Here is a 26,923-nt window from a genome sequence, read left to right as displayed (position 1 = left end):
AGTCCTAGATAAAACCATAAGAAATGGAAAATAAAAATAATAGTCCTTTTCCTCAAGGAATTATAATCAAATGAAAAAGACTGTCAGGTAAATAACAATTTGTAATCTACAGCAGGGTAAAGGAGATTGTAATAGGGATAAAAGAGAACAACCAATGAATAAAAACGGGGAAGCAAATTAGAGCTATTTGCCAACAAAATGGTAGGCTTGTTAGATAGAGTGCTCTTGCTGAGAGTGTTTAAAGAGTGTTTAATTTTGTAAGAGGGATTTCTTTTTTTGTAGGAAGACTGGATATGGTGGTCTCTAATGAAGCTTCTTTTTAAGAGTCAGGGAGAATGACACAAAATGCTTTTCTTGAATGAGTATTTTTTTTTTTTTAAAGGTTATCAATGGAAGCTTTGATTATGTCAGAAAACCTAAAAGGAGTAGGACTACAGCGATGACATTAAGGCGCAGTAAAACATAGTTGATTTTTGGCACGATTGTAGTTAATTTTCTTTTAAAACAAAAGCAAGAGCATAATTATCCTTCTGTTTTTATATATATAGATTTTTTTTTAAATTTTTATTTATCTACGATAGTCAGAGAGAGAGAGAGAGGCAGAGACACAGGCAGAGGGAGAAGCAGGCTCCATGCACCGGGAGCCCGACGTGGGATTTGATCCCGGGTCTCCAGGCGCCAAACCGCTGCGCCACCCAGGGATCCCTGTTTTTATATTTTAAGTGAGAACCATAAAGCCAGTTGAGACTTAAGTGGTAGGCACGGCTTATTACTAGCTTTGATATCAACCTTTTACATAACAATTCCAGAGCATAAGCAGTTTCAGCTTTTGGCTCAGCAGATAGCATGTCTTGTCACTCCATATAAGAAAGAGTGTGGTTAAATATTTCAGCTGGTCAATGTTAAATGTTTAAGTGCTCTTTCCTTATTCTTGACCTGGCTGTCTTCTGTTCATCTTTCACATTTTATTTTAATTACCGTGTTTCTTGGAAGAGGTCTCAGGGCAATAAATTCTGTATTTCCTTTTTTTATCCTGCTATTGTACACACAAGTACCCTTTTGTGTGTTGAGGTTTTGTTTTGGTATATTCTAATAAAATCTCACTTAAATGTGAAAACATTAAGAAAAATCATTGAATGTTTGATCATAATATGCCTGTAATTGTACAGTTAATATGACCATATATTAATACCAAATTTGAAATAATTTTGAATTTATGTGTTTATTTACAGTGATATGTTTTCTGAAGTTCTGAACCATGAGTCTAGCACTTAATGATCTGCTTATTTGCTGCCGTCAACTAGAACATGATAGAGCTACAGAACGAAGGGTAGTAAATTACTGAAATTTAATCTTTTCTTGAAATTAGTGTATGATTGGCAACCCATTCCTATGTTCTTTTTCATTTTAGAAAGAAGTTGAGAAATTCAAGCGCCTGATTCGGGATCCTGAAACTATTCAACATTTAGATCGGCATTCAGATTCCAAACAAAGCAAATATTTGAATTGGGATGCTGTTTTTAGGTATTCCATTCTAATTTTTTTTATTGTCTTTGTTTTTCCTCTTTCATGTTTATTTGTTGAGATATTTTTGTTGTATGTAGGTCTTATTTAACTTTGCTCCTTATAAGCTGTTGTACCTTGCATATAAAGTTGGTACTTACTATTTATCTGAAACATGATTTTTAAGAGATGTTCATATAGAAAAAGTTTAAGTTTTTAGGCCATTTTTTCAATAAAAGTTCTTAGGTATATCTCACTCAAGATGAGAGAATTCCTTTCGAGTTAGTTCATTCAAAAGACTTTTTTTCAAGTTGGAGAATAAAATTATGTTACACGTTTTATTATTTATGTCTTTAATATTGCTCTGAGTAACTGTTACATGTTAAATTATAGTTAAACAATTACAGAATAATTCCCATATGAATACAGTTAAAAAAAAATCAGGCATTGGAAAGACAATTGTTTGCCGGACTGGGGTGCTAAGCAGAATTCATATCTTTTTACATTAAGATATAATTTTCAACTGTGAAAAAGTAACTAGAAGTAGGTTGTGAAACTTGGGAAAATGAATACAATATTTTAAATTAATATAGAATACTGGAAAGCTTGAAATAAATTATCTTCAATCAAGAGGAAGTGCATTTACTTGTTCTTAAGTATTTAGAACTTTTATTTTTACCACTTACTTGGTATTGGATGGACTTACAGATATAAGTGCAGATAGCATTAAAAAAATGCGTGCTTTTTCTCTGGTTACTTAGTTTATTTCAAATAACACAAATATAACTATTATCTAAGGATGAGTATTATTTTGCATTAGCTGATCAGGTAGGTCCAATAGGCACATGGTACTTCCAACTAATCATGAATGTCTTCTAGGCAGGCTTCCTTCAGAGGCTTAGAATTGTTATAAACTGCCTGGGAAAGGATTGGGTTGTGTACAAAATAGCAAGAGAGAACTAAAAGCCCTAATAGCATTGTAAGCTCTTAATACTAAAAGGAGAAAGCAAGCAGTAAAGCAACAGAAAATCATGGAGGTTACGTTTTAGAGCTTTGCAGAACAGACTTTAAATTGGTGTCATGGGGCTTCAGCCTTGAAAGAAAATTATTTTATTTATCTTGACTGCAGTATTATGGCTTAAAAGATTCTCTTTATGATGGCATAAAAGGACTTTTCAAAACCATTGTAATAATTTGTGTTTAATAAGTTTTTGCAATTCTATTTGTTTTGAAGATTTTTACAGAAATATGTTCAGAAAGAAACAGAATGTCTGCGAACAGCAAAACCAAGTGTGTCAGCCTCAACACAAGCCACTAGGCAGAAAAAGATGCAAGAAATCAGTAGTTTGGTCAAATATTTTATCAAATGTGCAAATAAAAGTAAGTGCTCTTATTATAAATAGCTGGTTTAAAGGTTATTATTGCATGAGTTCAGTCAGAATATGGTTAAGATAAAAGTTTGAGTGCTAACTCTAATTTCTAGTATGTAAATGGATTTTAATTTATGATCAGTTCAAATATTTGGAGGAATTTATGTAAGCATGGAATGATAGCCTCCATGTTGGAAGGATTAAAAATTAGTATTCCAACTACCCATGCTTCTTGGATCCCCTCTCTTTTTTCGTAGCACTTAGGTAGCCTTAATGATCAAACATACCTCTTGAGGCTTTAATATCTTTGAATAGCTTTAACAGTGGAGAGACCTGTTTCCTTTTGTTACTGCTTCTACCTTCTGAGATAGTACAGACAAATCCTAATAAATTTTTTCAGTATGACATCCTTTGGTATATATTTGAAGTTAGCTGTGACATTTACTATGAATCCACTTTAAGCTAAACTGACATACTTCCTTCAGCTCATATGACCTAGTTTTTGTGTCTCTGTCTTCTGAATTTTCTTCAGTTTAATTATATTTCAAAGTATGGGACTCAATTATAGCTATATTTTAATTGGTACAGAGTGGACCAGGACTTGCATATCTTTTATTCTATAGTTTTACTAATTCATTTTGAGATTACATTAGCTTTTTTGGCAGTCAAAACTCATTCTCTTAACTAAAACTGAGCTTACTACTGATTAAAAAAATACCCAGTGGTTTTTTGCTCCTGATCAGCCATGTATTTCCCATTTTGAATTGGTGCAGTGGGTATTTTATAAAGGGTTGATATTTTTGACCCAAAGTGCAGGATCCTACTAGGTTTATGTAAGGAAATGAGCTTCATACGATGCTAAAGGCTAGAAGTAGAAGTGTTTGTTTAGCAACTCTTGGGCTTAGACTTTGTTTACTCTTCACACATAAGGATGTGGTTTTGTGATACCAAGTTTAGTTTAAGAATCAAAATCCGGGCAGCCCTTGTGGCTCAGTGGTTTGGTGCCGCCTTCAGCCCAGGGCGTGATCCTGGAGACCCGGGATGGAATCCTATGTCAGGCTACCTGCATGGGGCCTGCTTCTCCCTCTGACTGTGTCCCTGCCTCTCTCTCTCTCTCAAGAATAAATAAAATCTTTAAAAAAAGAAAAAAAGAATCAGAAAAGCCATTGAGTCCCTGTGTCGGACACCTGAAAGTAATAGAACATTGTATGGTAACTATACTGGAATTAAAAGACTTAAGAATCAGAAAAGCCTTGATAAACATTATTAAGTAGAAGGATATAGATGGTAAGTTAATGATATTTCAGAATGGTGTGATGAGACTTGAGTCTAAAAAAAGCAATGGTTTAGCAGAAATTTAGTTTTCCAGGTCTGAGGTGCTAATTTATATGCATAGTGGCAAGCCTGTGTCAGCGTCTCCAGCGTTGACAGCTACACTGGAATACCCTGCACCTGCTTAAAATTTCTTCTCTTGGCTACTAACATTGGGTTCTTAACACACTTTAATATGTACATACAGAGTTATTAAGAAAAAGATACCCAAGCCTATTTGTAGCCCACCAGAAAAGTTTGCAGTAGGTAATATTGCTTCATGGTGCAAAAACCTACAATTGCAAAATTAACAGTGGAGATCACATTGGAAAAATGTATGAAAGTATCAGTATGTTGATTTATGGGAACCAGTTGATGAAATTGTCAATGTAAGATTATTTCAGTGGTTGAAAAGTTGAGTTTTTATTTGAGGCTTCCTTTTCTTTCAAGTTTGACTTTGTAATTTAAACATCTTTCATCTCTATAAAACCAAAGTGTAACTATCATGTCATCTCACTATTTTTTTTTTTTTTAAGTGTTGGGGAGTTGCCTGGAATTTAAACACATGTCTAGACTTTGCCAGGCTTACTCTGCATTGGTATTCGAGGTATGACGAAAGAAACAGATTCAGAAAAGACAGCTGGGAAGGAACCAATAAGCAAATATTGTTCGTTCCTTTACACTGGCATTTGTCTGCTTCTACACAAAGTACAGATGGAGCCTAGAGAATGGAAAACCCAGCTTTGTAAATGTTAAGTCCTGTGAGGCTCCTTAAATTCTCTCCAGCCAACTTAGTTGTCCTTTGATGATAGGTTTTCTTAGAAAAGAATGTCAGCATAGTTTTTGAAACCTTTCTCAAATTTGGTGGAGGAAGGAAATTTGTTGAGATTAAGACCATAGGGAAATGATTTCATTGTGACATTGATTTATGCAGTTACTCAATAATTGTTTACTAAGAAAATACTATTTAGGACAGTTACTGGGCTGTGTTGCCATACAGAAATTAATTAATTCCTTAGGAATGTCATAGTATAGCAGATGTTACAGATAAGAAAATGTTATAAGGACTGTAAGAGAGAGAGGCACAGGGTATTACAGTAGAGGATCATGTGGTTGTGCATTTCATCATTGGCCAGATGCTTAAAAGGATATAAGCCACAAATAAAAATGATAATTATCTTAGTGTATATTTATTTACCCTAGTTTGGTAAGAAAATGCTGAACTCATCCTAAGAAACTGCTAAACTAGGGATGCCTGGGTGGCTCAGTAGTTGAGCCTCTGCCTTTGGCCCAGGGCGTGATTCTGGGGTCTTCGGATTGAGTCCCACATCAGGCTTCCTGCATGGAGCCTGCTTCTCCCTCTGCTTGTGTCTCTGCCTCTCTCGTGTCTCTCATGAATAAATAAATAAAATCATTAAAGAACTGCTAAACTAGAATATAATCAGATATGTATTACTTGTGAGCTGCTCATAGCTAATAACAAAAAAGTTATATGCAGTTCTAATATTGTTAATGTTGAAATCTGGTAAAACTTTAGGTGTAACATCAGTGTGATTTTTTTGAAAATAAACAGTTTCTAAATGTCCTTTTGTTGTCTTTGAGAATATATCCATTAATACTGAATTTTTGGGACCTCTAATAAATAAAACTGGAAATATTACAGCCTTACATATTTATATACTTCAAATGCTGTTGTATGATTTGAAAGTAATTTCGTTTTCAAAGTCAAATATCCTCCTTACAATCTTTTTTTTTTTTTTAAGCTTTTTTTATTTGACAGTGAATGCATGAGTTGGCAATGGGGAGGGGGCAGGCAGAGAGGGGCATGCAGGCTCTTTGCAATTCCAAGTATTCTTATTTTTCTTAGCATTTGTATGTTTTTATTTGTTTATTTTTAAATAGGAGCGCCCAGACTAAAATGTCAAGAACTCTTGAACTATATCATGGATACAGTGAAAGATTCATTTAATGGTGCCGTTTATGGAGCTGACTGTAGCAACATTCTGCTCAAGGACATTCTTTCAGTGAGGAAATACTGGTGTGAAATATCTCAGCAACAGTGGCTAGGTATGTTTTGAAATTTGTTACTTGTGAATTTTTTCTGAAATGAAATGAAATGTCACCAAAGACCAGTCAGAATCTGTATCCCCTAAGTGTCCTTGCAATTTAACAGTTTCTTAGTAAAATTAAATAGTCCAACCTTTATTTTCTTCTGTTATGGACTTCCTAAGTTATTGTCTCTATCAGAACTGGAATTATAGAATTGAAAGAAGCCCCTTGTCCTTGATCAAGGACTTGACAGACCAGTGGCAGAAAAAAAAACAAACCAAAAATTGCAATGCACTATAATATAGATATATTTGGGCACAGTGAGTTCACAGATGAATGACGCCTCAACCTCACCATAATTAAAACACAGAGAAAAAAAAACAAGAAGGCGAGTTTCAGGTTGGAAGGGGTAGTACACTTTAAATATGTTGGAAATGGTAAAACATACACGTATCTGTTGGATTAGGCATTTAGCAGGTTACTTGCAAGGTAATGGGAGTCAAATATAGTAGAATAGGATGTACAGGGCCCAGTGACTAGATAAGGAGAGTGGGTGCCAAGGAGGAATCCAGTGTTTCTGACAGCTTCTAAGTGAAAGGTACTGAGACCACAGAAGAAGGAAGTTATGGTCAGAGACTGAAAAGTTTGAGTTTGATTTCAGAGGTAGAGCATTTCTGTCTCTCAGTGGGTTCAATGGGTGAAAATGGGATTTGGCTTGAATGAAGTAAGCTATATGTCAGTCTTCTAATATTACCACCTCTGAAAATCTAGAAGCTCAGTGTTTTTCATGGAAAGTATTCAAGATAAATTGTACTAACTAAATGAAAAGAGTTTATCTGTATTGTTTATTGTCAGGTTCTCATTTCAAGATGAGATTTGTGTGGATGGTAAAACTATGACCTAATCAGTGCCCTGCAGTATGTTCTGCTGTTCCCACATGAATGAAAGCCTTTTTAGCTGTTATATTAATTTCTTAGCTGTCATGTGGGGCCTTTATTTTTGTTCTTAGCGTGAGGGAGGCTCTATCCCAACTTGACCCTCACAATAAGTAGAAAATAGGCTGGTGATACCCATCACATCTCTTACCACAATGGTCCATCTTAAATATTCAGGAGATTTGCATATTTCAGATTAGTACTTGTAACCACGGGTCTCAACTTTCACGGGACTGAAACAAAGTCAGTCCTTGCTGTAGTCTCCTTACTATGGTTCCATCATCTGACATGTTCTCTGAAGTCCTTTCTATCTTTGAGCATACTATCATTTCTCATGATCGGCCCTTTGTTTGAATTATTTTTCTAGTTAGCTCCCTTCTCTTAAACTTGATTCTCTAGCGAGGACTATGCTCAAGAAGTGAAGTTTGTGTTCAAAATATATCTTTTTTTTTTTTTTTAAGATTTTATTTATTTATTCATGAGAGACAGGGAGAGAGAGAGGCAGAGACACAGGCAGAGGGAGAAACAGGGAGCTCCATGCAGGGAGCCCAATGCGGAACTTGATCTTGGGACTCTGGGATCACACCCTGAGCCAAAGCCAGACACCTTACACTGAGCCACCCAGGCGTCTCCAAAATATATCTTTGGTAGAAGTGATAGAACCCCCAATTAGAGATGAGATTGTCTAGAGGAAGAGTTTAGAGTGAGATGAGAGGATGGCCTGAGACCAAGCCAGAAATTTTATACAAAGTTTGAGATTGGCTTGTTGATTACTACAAATTCTCTGTTGGAATTTTGGAAGGTATTGCAATGAATCTATGGAAAAATTAAGGAAATGTTCTGAGAAAAGATTCACAGCAGCTATATTCTCAGTTTTTTTTTTAATATTCTCAGTTTTGAAGGGGAAAAATACACTTTATTGATATTATAAAAAACCTAATAGAAACAGAAAGAAGAAAAGGAAAATCTGCATAGATTGGGGCTGTAATAAACAGTAAAGGAGAATAAGACAGAGTTATAACATCCAACCTCATTAGCTAGGGAAGGTCCATGGGGAGAGCCAGGCTGGAGTCCAGATTGAGAGGCCTGGGTGGAGCATCCTCCCCTCAAGTGAGACTTCCAACTGACCATCCCCAATTGTAGGGAAAATGACAGGGTTTGGAGTTAAACATTTGTTTGCCTACGTGCAGTTTGGAGCTAGTCACATTCCTTTATTATCATGTCTTTACCTATCTAGGATCCTGGGCTAGGTGTGTTTGTTTGTGTTCCTTCCCAGATTCCAGTGGGTGGTGGGCAGCCCATGCTGGAGCTGGAGGGGATGAAAGGCAAAATTTAAAGTTCTTGACCTTTAGACTAGAAAGGCAAATTCTGACCTGGAGGCCAGCTAATGGCAGCTAATCAGGCTCCCAGGGTCACTTACGCAGCACAAGTCTCACAAACAACATTCTTTAGCCTGCCTCTATATGTGCAGGTCAGGGTGGGAGGTCATGTAGGATAGATCCCAGGAACCTCCATCTATACAAGACAGGAAGAACAGGCAAACACATGAACATGGAGTCTTCTGGTCTGTGAACATGATATATCTATTTAGGTCTTTTTTGACAAATCAGTGTTTTAGGATTATCAACTTACAGAATTTATATATTTTTATTAGATTTATACTGCTGTAGTTTGTAAATTGTGTAGTTTAAAAAATTTCAATTTCCATACTGATTGCTATCATACAGAAGTACAGGTGATTTTTGTATATTAATGTTGTGTCTTGGGACCTTGCTAAAATACTTAGTAGATCTAAGGAGCTCTTTTGTAGCTTCCGAGGGATTTTCTCTTTAGACAGTCATATTATTATCTGTGTTTTTTCCCCTTCATTTCTGAGCCGTGTGACTTTCACTAATTCTTTCTGCTGTGTTCTATCGGTTGGGACCTTCAGTATGATTTGTTTAAATGGTGGAATGTACATGACTTAAAGTTCACCATTTTAACTATTTTTAAGTTTATAGTCAGTGGTATTAAGTATATCCACATTGTTTGCAACCATCACCTTTCATTTCCAACACTTTTCCATCTTCCCAAACTGAAACACTGTACTCCTTAAACAACAGCTCCCCTTTTCCCCTCTGGCAGTCCTTGGCAAGCATTCTGCTTTCTGTATCTAGCAGTTTGACTACTCTGGCTGCCTCCTGTAGGTGAAGTCATAACAGTATTCGTTCTTTTGTGAATGCCTCATTTCACTCATGTTTTCAATGTTTATCCATGTTGTAGCATGTCTCAGAATTTCCTTTTTAAGACTAATATTCCATTGCACTTATATACTGCATTTTGTTGATCCATTCATCTGTCTTTGGATACTTGAGTGGTTTCTACCTTTTGGCTTTATGAATCATACTGTTAGGAACACAAGTGTACAAATTAGCTGTTTGAGTCCTTTCTTTTGATTCTTTTGGGTATTTATCCAGAGGTAGAATTGCTGCATCATAGGGTAGTTCTGTGTTTAATTTATTGAGAAGCCACCAAACTGGTTTGTACAAGGACTATATCCCTTTACATGTTTTACATATCCACCAGCAATCACCTGGGTTCCCACTTCTCCACATCCCTACTAACACTTTTTCTTGTTTTGATAGTAGCCATCCTAATGTGAATGTGTGTGAAGTGGTGTCTGATTGAGGTTTTGGTCTGCATTTCCTTAATGACTCGTGATGTTGAATTTTTCATATGCTAATTGTTCATTTATCATCTTTGGAAAACTATTTATTCACATCTTTTGCCAGGTTTTTTTTTTTTTTTTTTTTTTTTTAAGATTTTATTTATTCATGAGAGACACAGGGAGAGAGGCAGAGACATAGGTAGAGGGAGAAGGAGGCTCCCTGCCCGGAGATACTCGATTCCAGGACCCTGGGATCACGCCCTGAGCCAAAGGCAGATACTTCAACCACTGAGCCACCCAGCGTCCCTTTTGCCCAGTTTTTAATCGGGTTGTTATTTTGTTGTTGAAATATGGGAGTTCTTTATATATTCTGTATATTAACCCCTTATCATATAGGGTTTGCAGATATTTTCTCCCATTTCATGGGTTGCCTTCAACCTGATGATAGTATCCTTTGATCTAAAAAAGTTTTTAATTTGAGTACAATTTATACTTTCTTTTGTTGCCTTTGCCTTTGGTGTCATTTCCAAGAGATTGTTAACAAATCTGACATAAAACTTTTCCTCTGTTTTCTTCCAGTTTTGTAGTTTCAGTATAATTTTGAGTAGGAGTGATGAGAGCACATCTTGTTATATTCTTGGTTTTAGGGAGAAGCATTCATTGTTTAACCACTAATCGTGACATTAGCTATCAGTATGGGTTGAAGACTTTCAGTTTCTAGTTGCTCATGGTTTTTATCATGAAAGGATGTTGAATTTTATTAGATTTCTTCATCTGTTGAGATAATCCTATGGGCTTTTTTTTTTTTTTAATGGTCTTTTCTTTAGTCTCTTGATAGGATGAATTGCACTGATGAATTTTTCATAGGTTAAGTCAACCTTGTATTGCCAGGATATACTCCACTAGGGCATGATGTATTATCCTTTTTATATATTATTAGATTGAATTTGGAGGTAGTGGTTGGAAGTTTTTAACTATGAATTCAAGTTTGTTTAATAGATATGGAAATATTTAGTTTATTTCTTTTTCAGTTAGCTTTGGTAATTTGTTTAAGAATTTATATGTTTTATCTAAGCTGTTGAATGTAGGAGTGTGAAATTCTCAAATGTTATTGTGTTTTTATCCTTTTAAAGCATGTGGGGTCTGTAGTGATACTGCCTCTTCCATTATCGAGTTTTTGTTTTATTATTAGTTCTTTATTTATGTTTAGTTTGGGTTTAATTTGTTCACTAGTGTCTTAGGGTTGTTGCTTAGGTCATTGATTGGAGAGCTTCTTTCCTCATATGTGCATTTAATATAATTTTTCTCTAGACACTGCTTTGTCATATCACATTTGACAATGTTGTATTTTCATTTTTCTTCAGTTTAAAATATGTTCTAGTTTTTCTTGAGATTTCTTTAACCAGTGGGTTATTTGGAAATGTTTAAAGTATTTAAAATGTTTACTTTCCAATTGTTTTGGGGGTATTTGTTTTTTTGTTTTTTCCCTTTTGCAGTTTTTTTTCAGTCCAATTAGATTACTTTCAGAGAACATACTTTTTATAATCTTAAGTTATTTTATAATTGTTATGATTTCTTTTATGACCAAGGGTGAGTACTTGATGAGTACTCCATATGCATTTAAAAAGTATGTGTTCCTGCTGTTGTTGGGTGAATTATTCTATACTAGAGTCTGTTGGTTGATGGTATTCCATTCTGTAACGGACTAGTGTGAAAGCCTGAGTGACTAGTGAAGAAGTGGATTAACAGATACAGCACTTTCAAAAGCTTTGGTTGTAGGGGAAGGGAAAGAAGGGTCCTGTTAAAAGATGAGAGTGACTGGAAGACATATAAATGTAATGGGAAGTATTCCGTGGAAAGAGAGTGGTTGAATACACAGGAAAATGGACTATGTTTTCTTCTTTTAAAATTTTTAATTAATTTTTTTAGAGTACATGCACATAGGAGCCAGGTTGGAGGTTGGTGAGGACAGAGGGAGAGGGAGAGAGAATCTTAAGATCCTTGCCCAGTGAGGAGCCAGACTCAGGGCTCCATCCCAGCACCCTGAGATCGTGACCTGAGCCAAAATCAGAAGTCAGATGCTTAACCAACTGAGCCCAGGCACCTCTTTGTGTTTCCTGAGAATCAGGGGTTCCAAAATAAGAGCCTTAGGCTTGTCTCAAGGAAGAAGGTAGTTTCTCTAATAAGGTAGGGAAGAAGAACTGTTAAAAACTTGAGTGGCTTTCCTGTACAACTAGAATAAAATGTGTGCTCCTTTTCTAGGCCTTGGAAAACATTGGGTAATTTTGCTTCTGCCTGCCTGCCTGACCATAACTAAGAACCATCCCTATCCTTCTACTTCTGTGTTCTAACTACAGTGGCCTTTATTCAGATTCTCTAACCCAGTGGTTTCCAGACATTTAAAAAAAAATAAACTTTACGGGCAGCCCGGGTGGCTCAGCGGTTTAGCACCGCCTCCAGCCCAGGGCATGATCCTGGAGTCCTGGGATCGAGGCCCATGTCAGGCTCCCTGCATGGAGCCTGCTTCTCCCTCTGCTTGTGTCTCTGCCTCTCTCTCTCTCTCTGTGTCTCTCATGAATAAATAAATAAAATCTTTAAAAAAAAAGAAAAAAAAACCAGACTTTACTTTCTCAGAACAGTTTTAGGTTCATAGCAGAATTGAGCAGGAAGTAGAGAGTTTCCTTAAACCCCCCATCACACATGCGTAGCCTCTTCTGCTGTCAGCATTCTGCTCCAAACTGGCACATTTGTTTCAATCTGTGAACCTATGTTAACACCTCTTTCTATGGATTTTGACAAATGTACAGTAACATGTATTTACCATTATAGTATCACCTAGAATAGATCCACTGTGCTAGGCGTCCTCTGTGTTGTGCTTGCTCATCCTGCTCTTCCTACTGATCCCTAGCAACCAGTGACCTTTTTACAGTCTGATTTTGCCTTTTGCAGAATGTCATATAATAGGTAGTCTTTTCGGGACACCTGGTGGCTTAGCAGTTGAGTGCCTGCCTTCAACTCAGATCGTGATCCTGGAGACCCGGGATCGAGTCCTACATTGGGCTCCCTGCATGGGGCCTTCTTCTCCCTCTGGTGTGTCTCTGCCTCTCTCTCTCTGTGTCTCTCATGAATAAATAAGTAAAATCTTTTAAAAAATAATAATAATATGTAGTCTTTTCACATGGGCCTCTTTTACTTAGTACTATGCATTTAAGGTCCTCCATGGTATTTTGTGACTTGATAGCTGATTTCTTTTTAGCACCAAATAATATTTCATTGCATGTACCACAGTTTAATTATCCATTCATTTACTGAAGGACATCTTGATTGCTTCCAAAATTTGGCAATTATGAATAAAGCTACTATAAATATCTGTATGCAGATAAGTTTTCAACTCATTTGGTTAAAAACCAAGAAGTGTGGTTGCTGGGTGTGTGGTAAAAGTATGTTTAGTTTTGTAAGAAGCTGTCAAAGTTGCCTTGCAAAATGACCATTGTTGATTTCTATATTAGATATCAGTAAGGCTTGATTTTTTAAAAATATATATTTATTAGCAGGAGAGTAGAGCATAAGCAGGGGGAGAGTGGCAGGGAGAGGGAGAAGCAGACTCCCTGCTGAGCAGGGACCCTGATGTGGGACTCAATTACAGGACCCCTGGGATCATGACCTACGCTGAACAAAGATACTCAACCTACTGAGCCACCCAGGCACCCCTAAAACTTCACATTTGTTTGTAATTAATTTTAAATATAAAAAGTATGAGTTCTAGTATTTGCTTCTGACGGTGCTGCAGAGTACTTCACACACTCCATTTTGAGAGTGCAAGCCCTTTGTTTCCCTCTTGGCATTTGTCCTCTTGTCAGAGGCCCCCGGCCTCAGCTTAAATGTCACTGCCATTTTCTTCTGATTACCCTTTCTAAATGTATTCCTCCCTTGATTTTCTACCATGAGTGCTCTATGTCCATTGTAATACTTGGGTGAAAATAAATGACACATTTCTAAACTCAGGTGTCGCGGTAAAAGTCTCAGAGGAAATCAGAACATACTTGGAACTGGATGAAAATGAAAAAATACAACATGTCAAAATTTGTAGAATGCAGCTAAAGTTATGTTGAGAGGGTGATTTGTAGCATTAACTACCTACATTAGAAAAGAGGGAAAATCTCAAATCCATAATCTTAGCTGCCATCTCAAGGAACTAGAAAAACAAAACCAAAAACTTTGGTTTTTGGAGAGCAGAAATCACTGAAATTGAAAACAGAAAAACAGTAGAGAACATTTAATGAAATAGAAAGCTGATTCTTTGTAACCAATAAAATCTATAACTGCTAGCAAGAGTCACTAAGATAAAAAAGAGGACACAGATTGCTGATAGTGGGAAGGAAATGGATATAACCACACATCTTGCAACTATTAGAAGAGTAGTACTAAGACCATGGCTGTGAACAACTCTGTGCATGTACATTTGACAACTGAATGTGTGTGGATCAGTTCCTTAAAACCACACCCTCTCAGAGCTCACCCAATATGAAATGGATAATCTTTTTTTTTAAAATTAATTTTTATTGGTGTTCAATTTACCAACATACAGAAAAACACCCAGTGCTCATCCCGTCAAGTGTCCACCTCAGTGCCCGTCACCCATTCCCCTCCAACACCCGCCCTCCTCCCCTTCCACCACCCCTAGTTCGTTTCCCCGAGTTAGGAGTCTTTATGTTCTGTCTCCCTTCCTGATATTTCCCAACATTTCTTTTCCCTTCCTTTATATTCCCTTTCACTATTATTCATATTCCCCAAATGAATGAGAACATACACTGTTTGTCCTTCTCCGATTGACTTATTTCACTCAGCATAATGCCCTCCAGTTCCATCCACGTTGAAGCAAATGGTGGGTATTTGTCGTTTCTAATTGCTGAGTAATATTCCATTGTATACATAAACCACATCTTCTTTATCCATTCATCTTTCGATGGACACCGAGGCTCCTTCCACAGTTTGGCTATTGTGGCCATTGCTGATAGAAACATCGGGGTGCAGGTGTCCTGGCGTTTCATTGCATCTGAATCTTTGGGGTAAATCCCCAACAGTGCAATTGCTGGGTCGTAGGGCAGGTCTATTTTTAACTCTTTGAGGAGCCTCCACACAGTTTTCCAGAGTGGCTGCACCATTTCACATTCCCACCAACAGTGTAAGAGGGTTCCCTTTTCTCCGCATCCTCTCCAACATTTGTTGTTTCCTGCCTTGTTAATTTTCCCCATTCTCACTGGTGTGAGGTGGTATCTCATTGTGGTTTTGATTTGTATTTCCCTGATGGCAAGTGATGCAGAGCATTTTCTCATGTGCATGTTGGCCATGTCCATGTCTTCCTCTGTGAGATTTCTCTTCATGTCTTTTGCCCATTTCATGATTGGATTGTTTGTTTCTTTGGTGTTGAGTTTAATAAGTTCTTTATAGATTTTGGAAACTAGCCCTTTTTCTGATATGTCATTTGCAAATATCTTCTCCCATTCTGTAGGTTGTCTTTTAGTTTTGTTGACTGTATCCTTTGCTGTGCAAAAGCTTCTTATCTTGATGAAGTCCCAATAGTTCATTTTTGCTTTTGTTTCTTTTGCCTTTGTGGATATATCTTGCAAGAAGTTACTGTGGCCGAGTTCAAAAAAGGTGTTGCCTGTGTTCTCTTCTATGATTTTGATGGACTCTTGTCTCACATTTAGATCTCTCATCCATTTTGAGTTTATCTTTGTGTATGGTGAAAGAGAGTGGTCCAGTTTCATTCTTCTGCATGTGGATGTCCAGTTTTCCCAGCACCATTTATTGAAGAGACCGTCTTTCTTCCAATGGATAGTCTTTCCTCCTTTATCGAATATTAGATGACCATACATGAAATGGATAATCTGAATAGTTCTGTGACTATTACAGAAATCGAATCCATAATTTAAAACCTTTCATAAAAGATTTGGGACTAAGGATTCTGCTCTCATCTCTCCTGTTCAGCACTGTACTGGATGTTCTAGCCAGGGCAGGTAGGCAAGGAAGTGAAATTAAAGACATCCAGATGGGAAAGTAAGAAAGAAAACCTTTCCTGTTTGCAGGTAGCATGATTATCTATATATGAAGTCCCAAAGAATCTACATTTAATTGAATTTTATTAACTCCAGAAGTCCTTTTTAATATCCTGTTCCTTCACTGTCTGTTCTTTGAGCTTTTTTGTTGTTGAATTCATGGAAGAAGTGAATTCACCTGGAGGCATGTCCCACAGCCTTTTTTTTCTTTTTTTTTTTTTTTTAAGAAGTTGGACTATATGCTTCTGCAACTTTCATTGAATGTCTTATGCCAGGGTTTTTAGCCACTTAATAGGATAGTATGTGGGATTCTGTGAGAGTTGGGATCACTTCCCCCGACTAGCAAAAGCCCTAACACTTGAGCTTTAATCGAAGATGGTTGGCACTCTCATTTCACCTCTCTGCTCCTAGTAGGTAATAAGAGGGAAGTGATCAAGATAACTACTCCTGTTTTTTTTTTTTTTCTTTAAATTCCGTTTGTTTGAGAGAGAGAGAGAGAGAGAGAGAGAGAGAGCTCACACATGCACTAGCAGTGGGGAGGGGCAGAGGAGAGGGAGAGGGACATGCAGATGCTCCAAAGTGCAGAGCCCCATGCAGGGCTCAATCCCAGGACCCTCAGATCATGACCTGAGCCAAAGTCCGACACTTAACCCACTGAGCCACCCAGGTGCCCCCCCAATCTGTTTTCTTGCCTCCACATTTCTGTGTATTAACTCAGTTTTTTTTTTTTAAGATTTTATGTATTTATTTGAGAGACAGTCAGTGAGAGAGAGCATGCATGAGCAGAAGGGGAGGGAGAAGCAGATACCCTGCTGAGCAGGGGGCACAATCCTGGAACCCTAGGATCATGACCTGAGCCAAAGGCAAATGCTCATCTGAGCCACCCAGGTGCCCCTGACTTAGGGTTTTTAACTGTTTAGGTACTATAATGACAGAACTTCGGAAAGCACTGATGCAGAATTGTATAAATTAATGTCAGATATGATAAGAATCACTGGAATAATCATCTTCCTTACTATACTGTTTGAGGTATTTCTTTGTTATTCTTTTGTACTTGAAATCTGATATTAAATTATTTCTACAGAATTATGTGATCATACAGTTGAAAGATACCCATAGGTGCTACCCTTACTCACTTTACCAGCCAAGGACTTTCTGTTTATTTCTTTACGGGGAGCAAATTCTGCATTAGCAGCTTTGGTTTTCATTGTTCTGGGAGATGATTCTCAGTGCATGTCAATGTTTCTGCATGTCTTACAAGCAGACCCTGACTGCTTTATTCTTGACTTTTTAAAAACTGTGTGTATGGTGAACCTTAAAAGGTTGAGATGGGGATTGAGATGATGGCTTCCTCAGAGGAAAGGACAGGTTTGCTTGCCTCTCATTTATTATAGAAAGCTTGAGGTTTTTCTCCTGTAATGTAGCTCACTGTTTGCACTTGTGTCATGTGGCCCTCTTCATGTTGCCTTTGGGATTGAGGAATTTATGCAAAAAAGGAAGGTACTATAACTACTCTCATTGCTGTGAGAAATAAACAGTCGTTTTTCTCTGATCAGGAATGTCTTCGGCCAGCCATCCATGAAACTGGCATTCTGATTCCTTATGATATAAGGAGAATAAAATCTCAGCCCCTTGATACTGTTCTTAATACGTTTTACACATTAATCAGACGGCCTCAAAATAAAGCAGTGGCTGGCATGTGTACTCTGTAACATGCTCTATTTAGACCCAGAGGAAGGGGTACAGATGTAGAGAAGTTCAGCAGCTTGTCTGAGGGCTGACTGCCCATATCTCTGGCCTAAAGTTGTTCCTCTCTTGAAAGCAGTTTATGTAAAGTGAAATTAAATATTGATGTGATACTTTTAACGTATTGAGTGTCAATTAGTATAATTTAACTTTTTTTGCCTACATGGGGTTATTGAAATTTATTTGAAAAGATTTATTTATTTGAGAGTGCATGAGCAAGCAAGTGAGACAGGAGGGGCACTGGGAGAAAGAGAATCTTAAGCAAATTCCTCGCTGATTGTAGAGCCTGATACAGGGCTCTATCCTGACCTTGAGATCATTACCTGAGCCAAAACCAGGAGTTGGACACTTAACTGACTGAGCCACTCAGGCAGCCCATATTATTGAAATTTAAGTTGAATCAGGACCTTTAAGTTAAGTACTTTGATATATTTTTAAAAATAACTATGTTTTTTTGTGTGTATGTTTTTTTTAAGAATTGTTCTCTGTGTACTTCAATCTATACCTTAAACCTCCACAAGACATGAATAGAGTTTTAGTGGCTAGAATCATTCATGCTGTGACTAAAGGATGCTGTTCGCAAACTGATGGATTAAATTCCAAATTTTTGGATTTCTTTTCCAAGGCTATTCAGCATGCCAGGTAATCTAATCTTTTTTGTTTTGTTTTGAAAATCTATTTGATCTTGAAAGACATCCTTTAGATCCAATAACTAAGAATGTTACCAATTATAAAAGAATGGGCCCATTATAGTAGAACTAGTAGATTCCCAAAGAAAGTATCAGTTCTCCTCGCCTACTTCCTGAATATCCAAAGGCAGACAGAACATGAAAATGATGTTGCTTTTCTAGCAACAGGAAAAGCTAAATATTCTCTGAAGTAGTTTCATTTTCCTCATTTTTGAAGAAAAAAGAAAATAGGAATATATTTTGGAAGTATCAGTCTTATATCTGTGTGATATTACCCAATGTATAATGTGAAACACGATATAAATGGTGGTATTACAAATTAGTTTTGTATCATTTTGCACCTGTTTGTATCATTTTGCACCTGTATCAGCAGAGAGCTAGCAGGAAGGATGTCTCAGTGCCAAATAGCTGTTTTGTTTGTTGTTGCTGTGTAGTCCGTATATTAAGATTTTTTTTTCTGAACAGTTCTGAAATTAAGACTACAGTTATTTGAAGACTAGATATGTTTTTTCTTTTCAGCATGCAACTTTATAACTGCCTTCAGTGTTCATTTTTCTGCTCTGTAACACCAATCTGAATCTATTTATTTTCTGTGACAGACAGGAAAAGAGCGCCGCAGGTCTAAATCACATCTTAGCAGCGTTTATCATCTTCCTCAAGACATTGGCTGGTAACTTTCGAATTCGAGTGTGTCAATTAGGAGATGAAATTCTTCCTACCTTGCTTTATATTTGGACTCAACATAGACTTAATGATTCCTTAAAAGAAGTAATTATTGAATTATTTCAACTACAAATTTATATGCATCATCCAAAGGGAGCCAAAACCCAAGAAAAAGGTATATAAGTTTTTGCTGTTTTGAATTTGCTTCTTCATTGAAACATCAAGGCTTAAGTATTTCATTAGGAAATTATGACTTTCCTCTGGATTGCTGTGCTTGGTAATGGTATTAGTCTTGAGGATATTTCTCACACTTTTTTTTAGAATTTGAGGCTGTGGTAGCAAATCCTATCATGCTCTACCACTTGTTTAGTATGTTCATGAGTATTATGAGCAACACAGACAGATGAGAGACACTGTTCCCTCTATGAGCTGATCATGCAGCAATAAGTAGAAAGGAATTATACAGACCAGAGTTTAAACGAGTTTAGAGAAGGCAGGGTCTTATGTATCTATGTACTGCTTTTACCAGGAGGTAAAACATAAATGTGGCCTACAACCAGATTAGTCACTTCTTCAGGAAAGTATATCCATACTGCCATAAACCTCATACTTAATCCAGGCCCCTGTTTGCTGGGAAAACTAGAAATGAATGATTTCTCCTCTCTTGATAACCTTTACATTTGTCTTTCACCAAGAGAGTATTGCTTGTTAACATGTAGTGCGTTGAAAGTGGCTGAGAGAGTAGATTTTAAAAGCTGTCTTCATAAAGAAAAAAACACATTTTTTTGGTAATTATGTAAGATACATTAACCAGCTTCATTGTGATCATTTCATAATGCATTCAAATGCCAAATCATTGTTTTACATCTGAAATTAATGTTATATGTGAATTATACCTCAATTTTTAAAAATCCTGAAAGAAAATCTTAGATGGTGTAGCTTCATACAGTAGACAGGAATTTTATTGGGTAGAACTGGAACTGAATGGGTACCCTCATGCTGATGCTGTGTTTACCTTTGAGCTTGTACTAGCCTTTGTATGAATATATCATGCCAAGTTTAATGTCCTTGTTAGGAAATCAAGCTACATTGAGAAATTGTTAAAATAGAGGAAAACTGTGATAGCCAATTTTTTTCATAAGTAGCTGTCTATGTCTCATATGTGAAGTTAGATGTACTTGTAGCCCATGAAACCACTGTAAGTCAAAGAATGGTGGATTTTCATAGGTTTTCCTCGCTCACACAGCTCTCATCAGGATGAAGATCCGGCTTATCCAGGAATGACATGATATATTTAGGGTTTTAGGTAACTGTATCTTTAGGATGAACTGAAAATTTGTAGGGTGATGAGTCTGTCAGAAACACTAATGTAGTTGTAGGCTACACTAATAGATGTTCTCTATGGAAAGTCATAGTTCCTTTGTTCCCATATCATACCGGTCAGATCACAGTGGGCCTATCACGTCCACCAGATTTTGTAGAGTCACCATTTCAAGAGGGACAGAAGTGGACTGGAGTGTGTTTAGGGAAAGATGGCTGGAATGAGAAGTCTGGATAATACGTCATTTATACATGAAAGGAACTAGTAATGTTTTTCTCTTAAAGATGTACAAAGAACTTGGTCCTCATATAAATGACAGGACATATGAATTGTATTTGCCTTGGGAGAGAAGAAATTAAAGTTGGATTGGGATTTTGATTGAGTTGATTAGAGAAAGATCAGATTATAGAAAAATTTTATAACCGATACAGGTAACTGAGTATGAGCTGGATACTGTTACAAAGCAGAGCCTGCAAGGATATTGTCTGAAGAAGCACTGGTACTGAAGGGACAGTTGGACCAGTTTCCACCTTAACACCTTAAGAATGGTTTTCTGGGAGTTGTCAGTGCAAATGGAGTGTATATGTAACGGTATTTTAATTTTTTGAATTACAGGTGCTTATGAATCAAGTAAATGGCAAAGTATCTTATATAACTTGTATGATCTGCTAATTAATGAGATAAGTCATATAGGAAGCAGAGGGAAATATTCTTCAGGCTCTCGTAATGTTGCTGTCAAGGAAAACTTGATTGAGTTGATGGCAGATATTTGTCACCAGGTATAGTAGGTCTTGTCACATTTTGAAATTTTCCATTAGTTTCCTTTTACTGAGTTTTTTAAACATGTGTTCTGATAAAAAAGCCTTGTAAAATGACTTTGTATACTAAATTGTTCCTTTTCAATTGCTCTTCTGGCTTAACTATTTTGCACATACGAACTTAGTGAAAACCAGTGATAAACTCTTCATTCTTAAAAGATAGTCTGTAGGAAATCAGATTATCCCAACCGTAATGTTTTTTTAATTTTTTTCTCTACTGAGTTAGAAATCATGTAGCATAAAATTCACTAAAGTGTACAAGCGAGTGGCTTTTAGTATTTTTTACTGTGTTGTGCAAGCATCACCACTATCTATTTCCTGAATATTTGCATTTGTTGTATCATGGAATGATACAACATGTGGTCTTCCATGCCTGGCTCCTGTGACTTAGCACACTGTTTTCAAGGTTCATCCATGTTGTGCCATGAATCAGTAGTTTATTCCTTTTTACTGCTGGATGATGCTCTGTTGTATGGATATATTATATTTTGCTTACCTATCTATCAGTTGATGGCTTTGTTTCTTAAGTAACACATTTTCACTTAGAAATTTGGTTAACATCCTGGGTAATTTTGGTTGTCAGATATTTTCTTAATGGTAAATTTATGATTTAATCCCCCTTTTTTTAATCAAAAGAATTTGAAATTTAATCCTGTTGAAAACAGATTTTTGCTTTGCTTTAGGTGTCTTGGTGCATTTAGTCAATGTTCTGGGAACTAAATCTAGTAACTTGATAATATCTGTTTTCTAGAGAGCTTTTACAGTCATGCAAAATGTTTGTTATTGTGTTACCATATTTAGCTATTTCTGTAATTTATTACTCTTGCTCTATGAACTTCCCTGTGTCTTCATTTGAAGAGGAACATTTTTTCCCTTCATGAACTATTAGAAAACAGGGGCAGTATAAAAAAATAGATTTTCTTTTTGTTATTTTTTAGGTCTTTAATGAAGATACTAGATCTCTGGAGATTTCTCAGTCTTACACTACCACACAAAGAGAATTTAATGATTACAGTGTACCTTGCAAAAAGAAGAAAATAGAATTAGGCTGGGAAGTAATAAAAGATCATCTTCAGAAGTCACAGAGTGATTTTGATCTTGTGCCTTGGTAAAATGTTACTCTTGCCTCTTCCAGTGTTGTTTTAGTGTCATTTCGTTTTTCTCACAAGCCCTCCAGTAGAATGGCCTGGCCGTAACTAGGTCAATTGTCCACTTCTAAACCATTCCCTGATGAAGGTTGCCAGGACACGTTGAGCTCAGCCACCAAGGCTCCTCTGCTGGAGCCAGTGCTGGGCCAGGGCCACCTTTCCTAAGCATACTGCCTTAGCGAGGGAGATGGGAGGATGGCTGCCTGGCCTGTCTGGAATACACTGAGCTGAACATCTTAGCACCTTCCAGGAGAAGTAGATTAGGAGAAATTAAAGATGGCATTCAGAAATCACAGAATAACTTGGACCTCATGCCACAGTAAAAGGTTGCTTTTTTAAAAAAAATTTGCTGTGTTCAGCATAGGCAGTTATTTAAATGATATAAATAAGTTGTAGAATTTTGTGATATCACAAATATTAGGTCTGATAGGAATCTTGAGAATTCATCCAGCCCGGCCTGTTTGCTTTACCAAAAGGAAGATGAACCGAGGAAAGGTTAAGCAGCTTCCCAAGTACAGTTGCAAGTTTGTAGATGGCAGTCAAACTTGTGTGATCCGTGCCCTGATTTTTGCCATGTTGTTGTAATATTTAAATATAACTGAGATGTGAGGGGAAAGCATCTTGATATAGGTACCTGTTGCTTAAGTTGCTGTTTCTTTTATATGGTAGAGGAATCCCAATTTCAGATACTTCAGTTTTTCCATTTAGTCAGAGGTTTTTTTTTTTTTTTTTAAGATTTATTTACTTATTCATGAGAGACACACACAGAGAGGCAGAGACATAGGCAGAGGGAGAAGCAGGCTTCATGCAGGGAGCCCAGTGTGAGACTCGATCCCGGATCTCGATCTCGGGATCACGCCCTGAGCCGAAGGCAGATGCTCAACCACTGAGCCACCCAGGCATCCCTAGTCAGAGGTTATTTATTGAATACTTGCTGTGCACCAAGCATTAGAGACACAGAGAGGAGCAAGGTAAAATTCCCCTTCTTGAGTTGTTCACATTCTAGAGAATTCACAGCAGGTGTTTGTTAACTGAGTGTCTAGGAAAAATAGTTATTTGGTTTGGTTTTTTGTTTTCTTGTTTTAGAGGAATATTACTGGTGATTGTAGAGCAAGAGTGGGTATGATAACTCAGAAGTAGAAAATTCTAATTTAATTTTGATTTGTTTTTAAATAGGCTCCATGCCCAATGTGAGGCTTGAAATCAGGACCCTGAGATCTAGAGTCAGTCTCTACCAACTGAGCCAGCTGGGTGCCCCTAATTTAGTTACTCCTCATAGTTTTTGTGGAAGGGAAATAGTACCTACCTAGCCAGAAAGTCCTCCTTCTTCCTGCCATTTTAGGAAGTAGGAGTTAAAAAATACTAAGAGGCAGTTTATTTTGAGAGTAATATGGAAAATGATGGTGATACTCTAGGATGTTGTAAGGGTGCTATGTCTATATACTTTTCTTTTATGGAATTGAATAGTTTTCAAATTAATTATCCCTTTTTTTTAGGTTACAGATTACAACCCAGTTAATATCAAAATACCCTTCAAGCTTGCCTAACTTTGAGTTGTCATCATTACTGATGATACTATACCAGCTTCTACCTCAACGACGACATGGGGAGCGCACCCCGTATGTGTTACGATGCCTCATGGAAGTTGCATTGTGTCAAGGCAAAAAGTCAAACTTAGAAGGCTCACAGAAATCAGATTTGTTGAAACTCTGGAGTAAAATTTGGTCTGTTACCTTTCGTGGTATAAGTTCTGAACAAATACAAGCTGAAAACTTTGGTTTACTTGGAGCTATAATTCAAGGCAGTTTAATTGAGGTTGATAGAGAATTCTGGAAGTTATTTACTGGGTCAGCCTGCAGACCTTCATGGTAAGTTGACTCTGTATTGTATTAGATTTATATGTAGACGTAAATATCTCTTTTCTTCCGGTTTTATAGTTTGTAACTTCATTTAACAATATGTTAAATTCTATTTTAAATGTTTTTGTTGTTTGTCCAGAAGTCTTAATAGGTAAATAAATGTAAATTTAGTTTCAAGTATACAGAGATTACCAAGGCCAATTTTAAAGAATTAGTGTTTAAATTTATCTTTAACTCAATATTAAGGACTTATTCAGTATTCATAAACTTTTTTTTTTTAAATAGTGCTGCAGTTATGATGAGATAATTCTTCTCAAATGTAATCAGACTTCACAATTTTTTTGTGTTCAGTTGGTCAGTAGAAGTTCACTCTACATCTACTATGTGTCAGGCATTGTCTTAAACATTAGTAGCAGCAGTGGTGGTAAATAGACCAGATCTTTCTACCTCAAAAAGCTCATTTTTTAGCAAAGAAGATGGTTACTAAATTTGGAATGAGTGAAAGGTTTGGAATTATGACCTGCACAGATACAGGGATACTGAGTCCAGAAATTCAATCTGCTACTGAACAAGAAATTAGAATCCTTCTAAGGGACTCCTGTGAATGCATGAAGCATATCTTGAAGACTTATGCAAAAAGAGCATAAGCATCTGGCGGAAGCTTTACTAACCTGTAAGACTTTGCATGCCAAAGAGATTCAAATTGTTCTTGAGGGAAAGAAGTTGGAAGTGAGGTGGTAACTGTTAAATGGATGCATTGCTGCAGGAATATATAAGTAGCATTTCAGGGATCTCCTTTTGTAATGCTTCTCCCATTCTTTCACTAAAGGGTATGAAACATTTAGTGTTTTATCACACCTAATCTATTTTTGTTTTTTAATTCTCATGATGACACCTATTGCAAATTACCAACCCATAGCAATTATATTAAAAAAAAAAAAAGCTTATTTTTAACAATGGTCGTCCTTTGTTTTAGTCCTGCAGTATGCTGCTTGACTCTGGCAATGAACATCTGTTTGGTTCCAGAAACTGTAAGAACAGGAGCGGAGCAGAATGTAGGTGAAGTAAATAGAAATTTTTCTTTGAAGGAATTGATAATGAAATGGCTCTTACTCTATCAGTTAGAGGATGACTTTGAAGATAGTTCAGAGCTGCCTCCAGTTCTTCACAGGTAATAGTTTATTAGCATGCTGCTTTTTGTTTTGTGAGGTCCTCTCCATTACCTGCTACGAGATGGCTTTTTTTTTTTTTTTTTTTTTTACAGCGGTAATTCAGGATTTCTCAGAGCTAACTCCAGATCTTAAACAGTCCCTTTGTTTTTTACAGTGTTCTGTGTTGTGCTTGGATCTCTGTTTATGTTCTTTTACTTAGTTCTTATCTCTGCCAGGACGGTGAGAATAAGGGGGATGTGTCTAAATAATAGGAATTATTTTTTTTTAAGTGCTTATGTGTTCCTTGGTGATCTTCTGTCTACATCTGATGCAGATGTATCCTAGAATCATAATGGGAGCATGTTCTGGGTGATAAGTGTTGAGTTAATGGGGGAGGAAGCCAAAGACAGAAGGAGGCTTAAACACCAGGAGGGGGAACACCTGGTTGCCCTTCCACAGCAGGGAGTCAGGGCTGAGGGGCTGCAGGATATACCTTAGGAGCTTAATACTTTTGCTTTAATTTCATAATCTGTTTATTTCAGAAATGATTTTTAAAAATTGGACGAGTCTGCTGCTAGGAAGTATTGAAAAAGATAGTAACAAAATGTATGCTTCTTGATTCTTGGTTTAGATGTCAAAAAATTCAGTACAGATGAAAGAAATTTTAATTTTGGATCCAGATTTTAGAGGTCAGGATTTACAGCCAGAAGTGGATGTTTAAGTTTAAAGAATGCTTTAAATGGCTTTTGGTCTTCTAACTGAAGATTTTTCTTTTTTCCTTTGTAGTAATTTTCCTCATCTTGCAGTGGAGAAAATTCTTGTGAGTCTCACTATGAAAAATTGTAAAGCTGCAATGAATTTTCTCCAAAGAGTGCCAGAATGGTATGTTAGCTAATAGAGTTCTGAGTTGTTTTAAGATATGGCTTTAATTACAAAGATCATAATTTTAGCAGAGTAGTAAGTAGCTATATCTTAAAAATTATGGATTAAGTTGATCAATTTATAAAAATCACAAAAAATAAAAATAAATAAAAAAATAAAAAAAATTTAAAAAGTCACACTCATTAGCCCATTAGAGCTATTAGGGAAAAGCTGCTTTTAATTCGGTGATAGTAATGTGCATTCTATAATTTTGATCGAGTTGACTTTTTTCATGCTGTATAATTTGTGACATTTGCCATCAGAGTATACAGGACAGTTACAGTGGGAGGTTAGGAATGAGTTCTTTAAAGATACAACCCATTTTTTGTATGTCAAGTAAAATCTATGAGCTTTAGAACTAATGATAAGGGAGGAGAGAGAAAGTAAAAATAAACCTAAAAACCTCATTTTAGTTGACTCAAGAGACCAATGTTTATCACTGTGGCTGAGAATGACTCACTGGCATAAAGATTGCTGATCTCCCTGGAGAGGGTAGAGGATGACAGACTCCTTCATTTTAGAGAAATCAACATGGAAAAAGGGAAAAGTTTTCAGATAATGTTTATCTTAGTGTTTATACCTGGTATTAGTAATGTTTGTTTTTATTACTTCTGAATTTTCCTTTGAGGTTGTAACCTATATGTTTTCATCCACCTGTTAATAGAATTTGCTATCATATAATGAAATCTGGTGCAAGTAGGTACCAATTCCAAAGAAGAGAAGCATATTAAAG

General features: G+C 36.6%; 1 protein-coding gene across 3 annotated transcripts in view; it reads left to right on the top strand.

Moving 5' to 3' along the window:
- ATM (ATM serine/threonine kinase) overlaps positions 1–26,923 on the top strand; it is a 119,411-nt gene that overhangs the window by 4,395 nt on the left and 88,093 nt on the right. For all 3 annotated transcript variants that reach the window (XM_072729896.1, XM_072729897.1, XM_026006789.2), the window contains 11 exons: positions 1,233–1,330; positions 1,412–1,524; positions 2,738–2,883; positions 6,087–6,251; positions 18,097–18,262; positions 18,909–19,147; positions 20,909–21,072; positions 22,050–22,219; positions 23,756–24,127; positions 25,095–25,289; positions 26,056–26,151. In XM_072729896.1, coding sequence (XP_072585997.1) covers positions 1,259–1,330; positions 1,412–1,524; positions 2,738–2,883; positions 6,087–6,251; positions 18,097–18,262; positions 18,909–19,147; positions 20,909–21,072; positions 22,050–22,219; positions 23,756–24,127; positions 25,095–25,289; positions 26,056–26,151 — 1,898 coding nt within the window. In that variant the 5' untranslated portion in view covers positions 1,233–1,258. The remainder of the gene's footprint in view (positions 1–1,232; positions 1,331–1,411; positions 1,525–2,737; positions 2,884–6,086; positions 6,252–18,096; positions 18,263–18,908; positions 19,148–20,908; positions 21,073–22,049; positions 22,220–23,755; positions 24,128–25,094; positions 25,290–26,055; positions 26,152–26,923) is intronic.

The sequence above is a fragment of the Vulpes vulpes genome, chromosome 12 (genome assembly GCF_048418805.1).
Source record: "Vulpes vulpes isolate BD-2025 chromosome 12, VulVul3, whole genome shotgun sequence".
NCBI lineage: Eukaryota > Metazoa > Chordata > Mammalia > Carnivora > Canidae > Vulpes > Vulpes vulpes.
The sequence above is the reverse complement of the archived record's forward strand: the minus strand, read 5'-3'. Positions and strand labels throughout refer to the sequence as shown.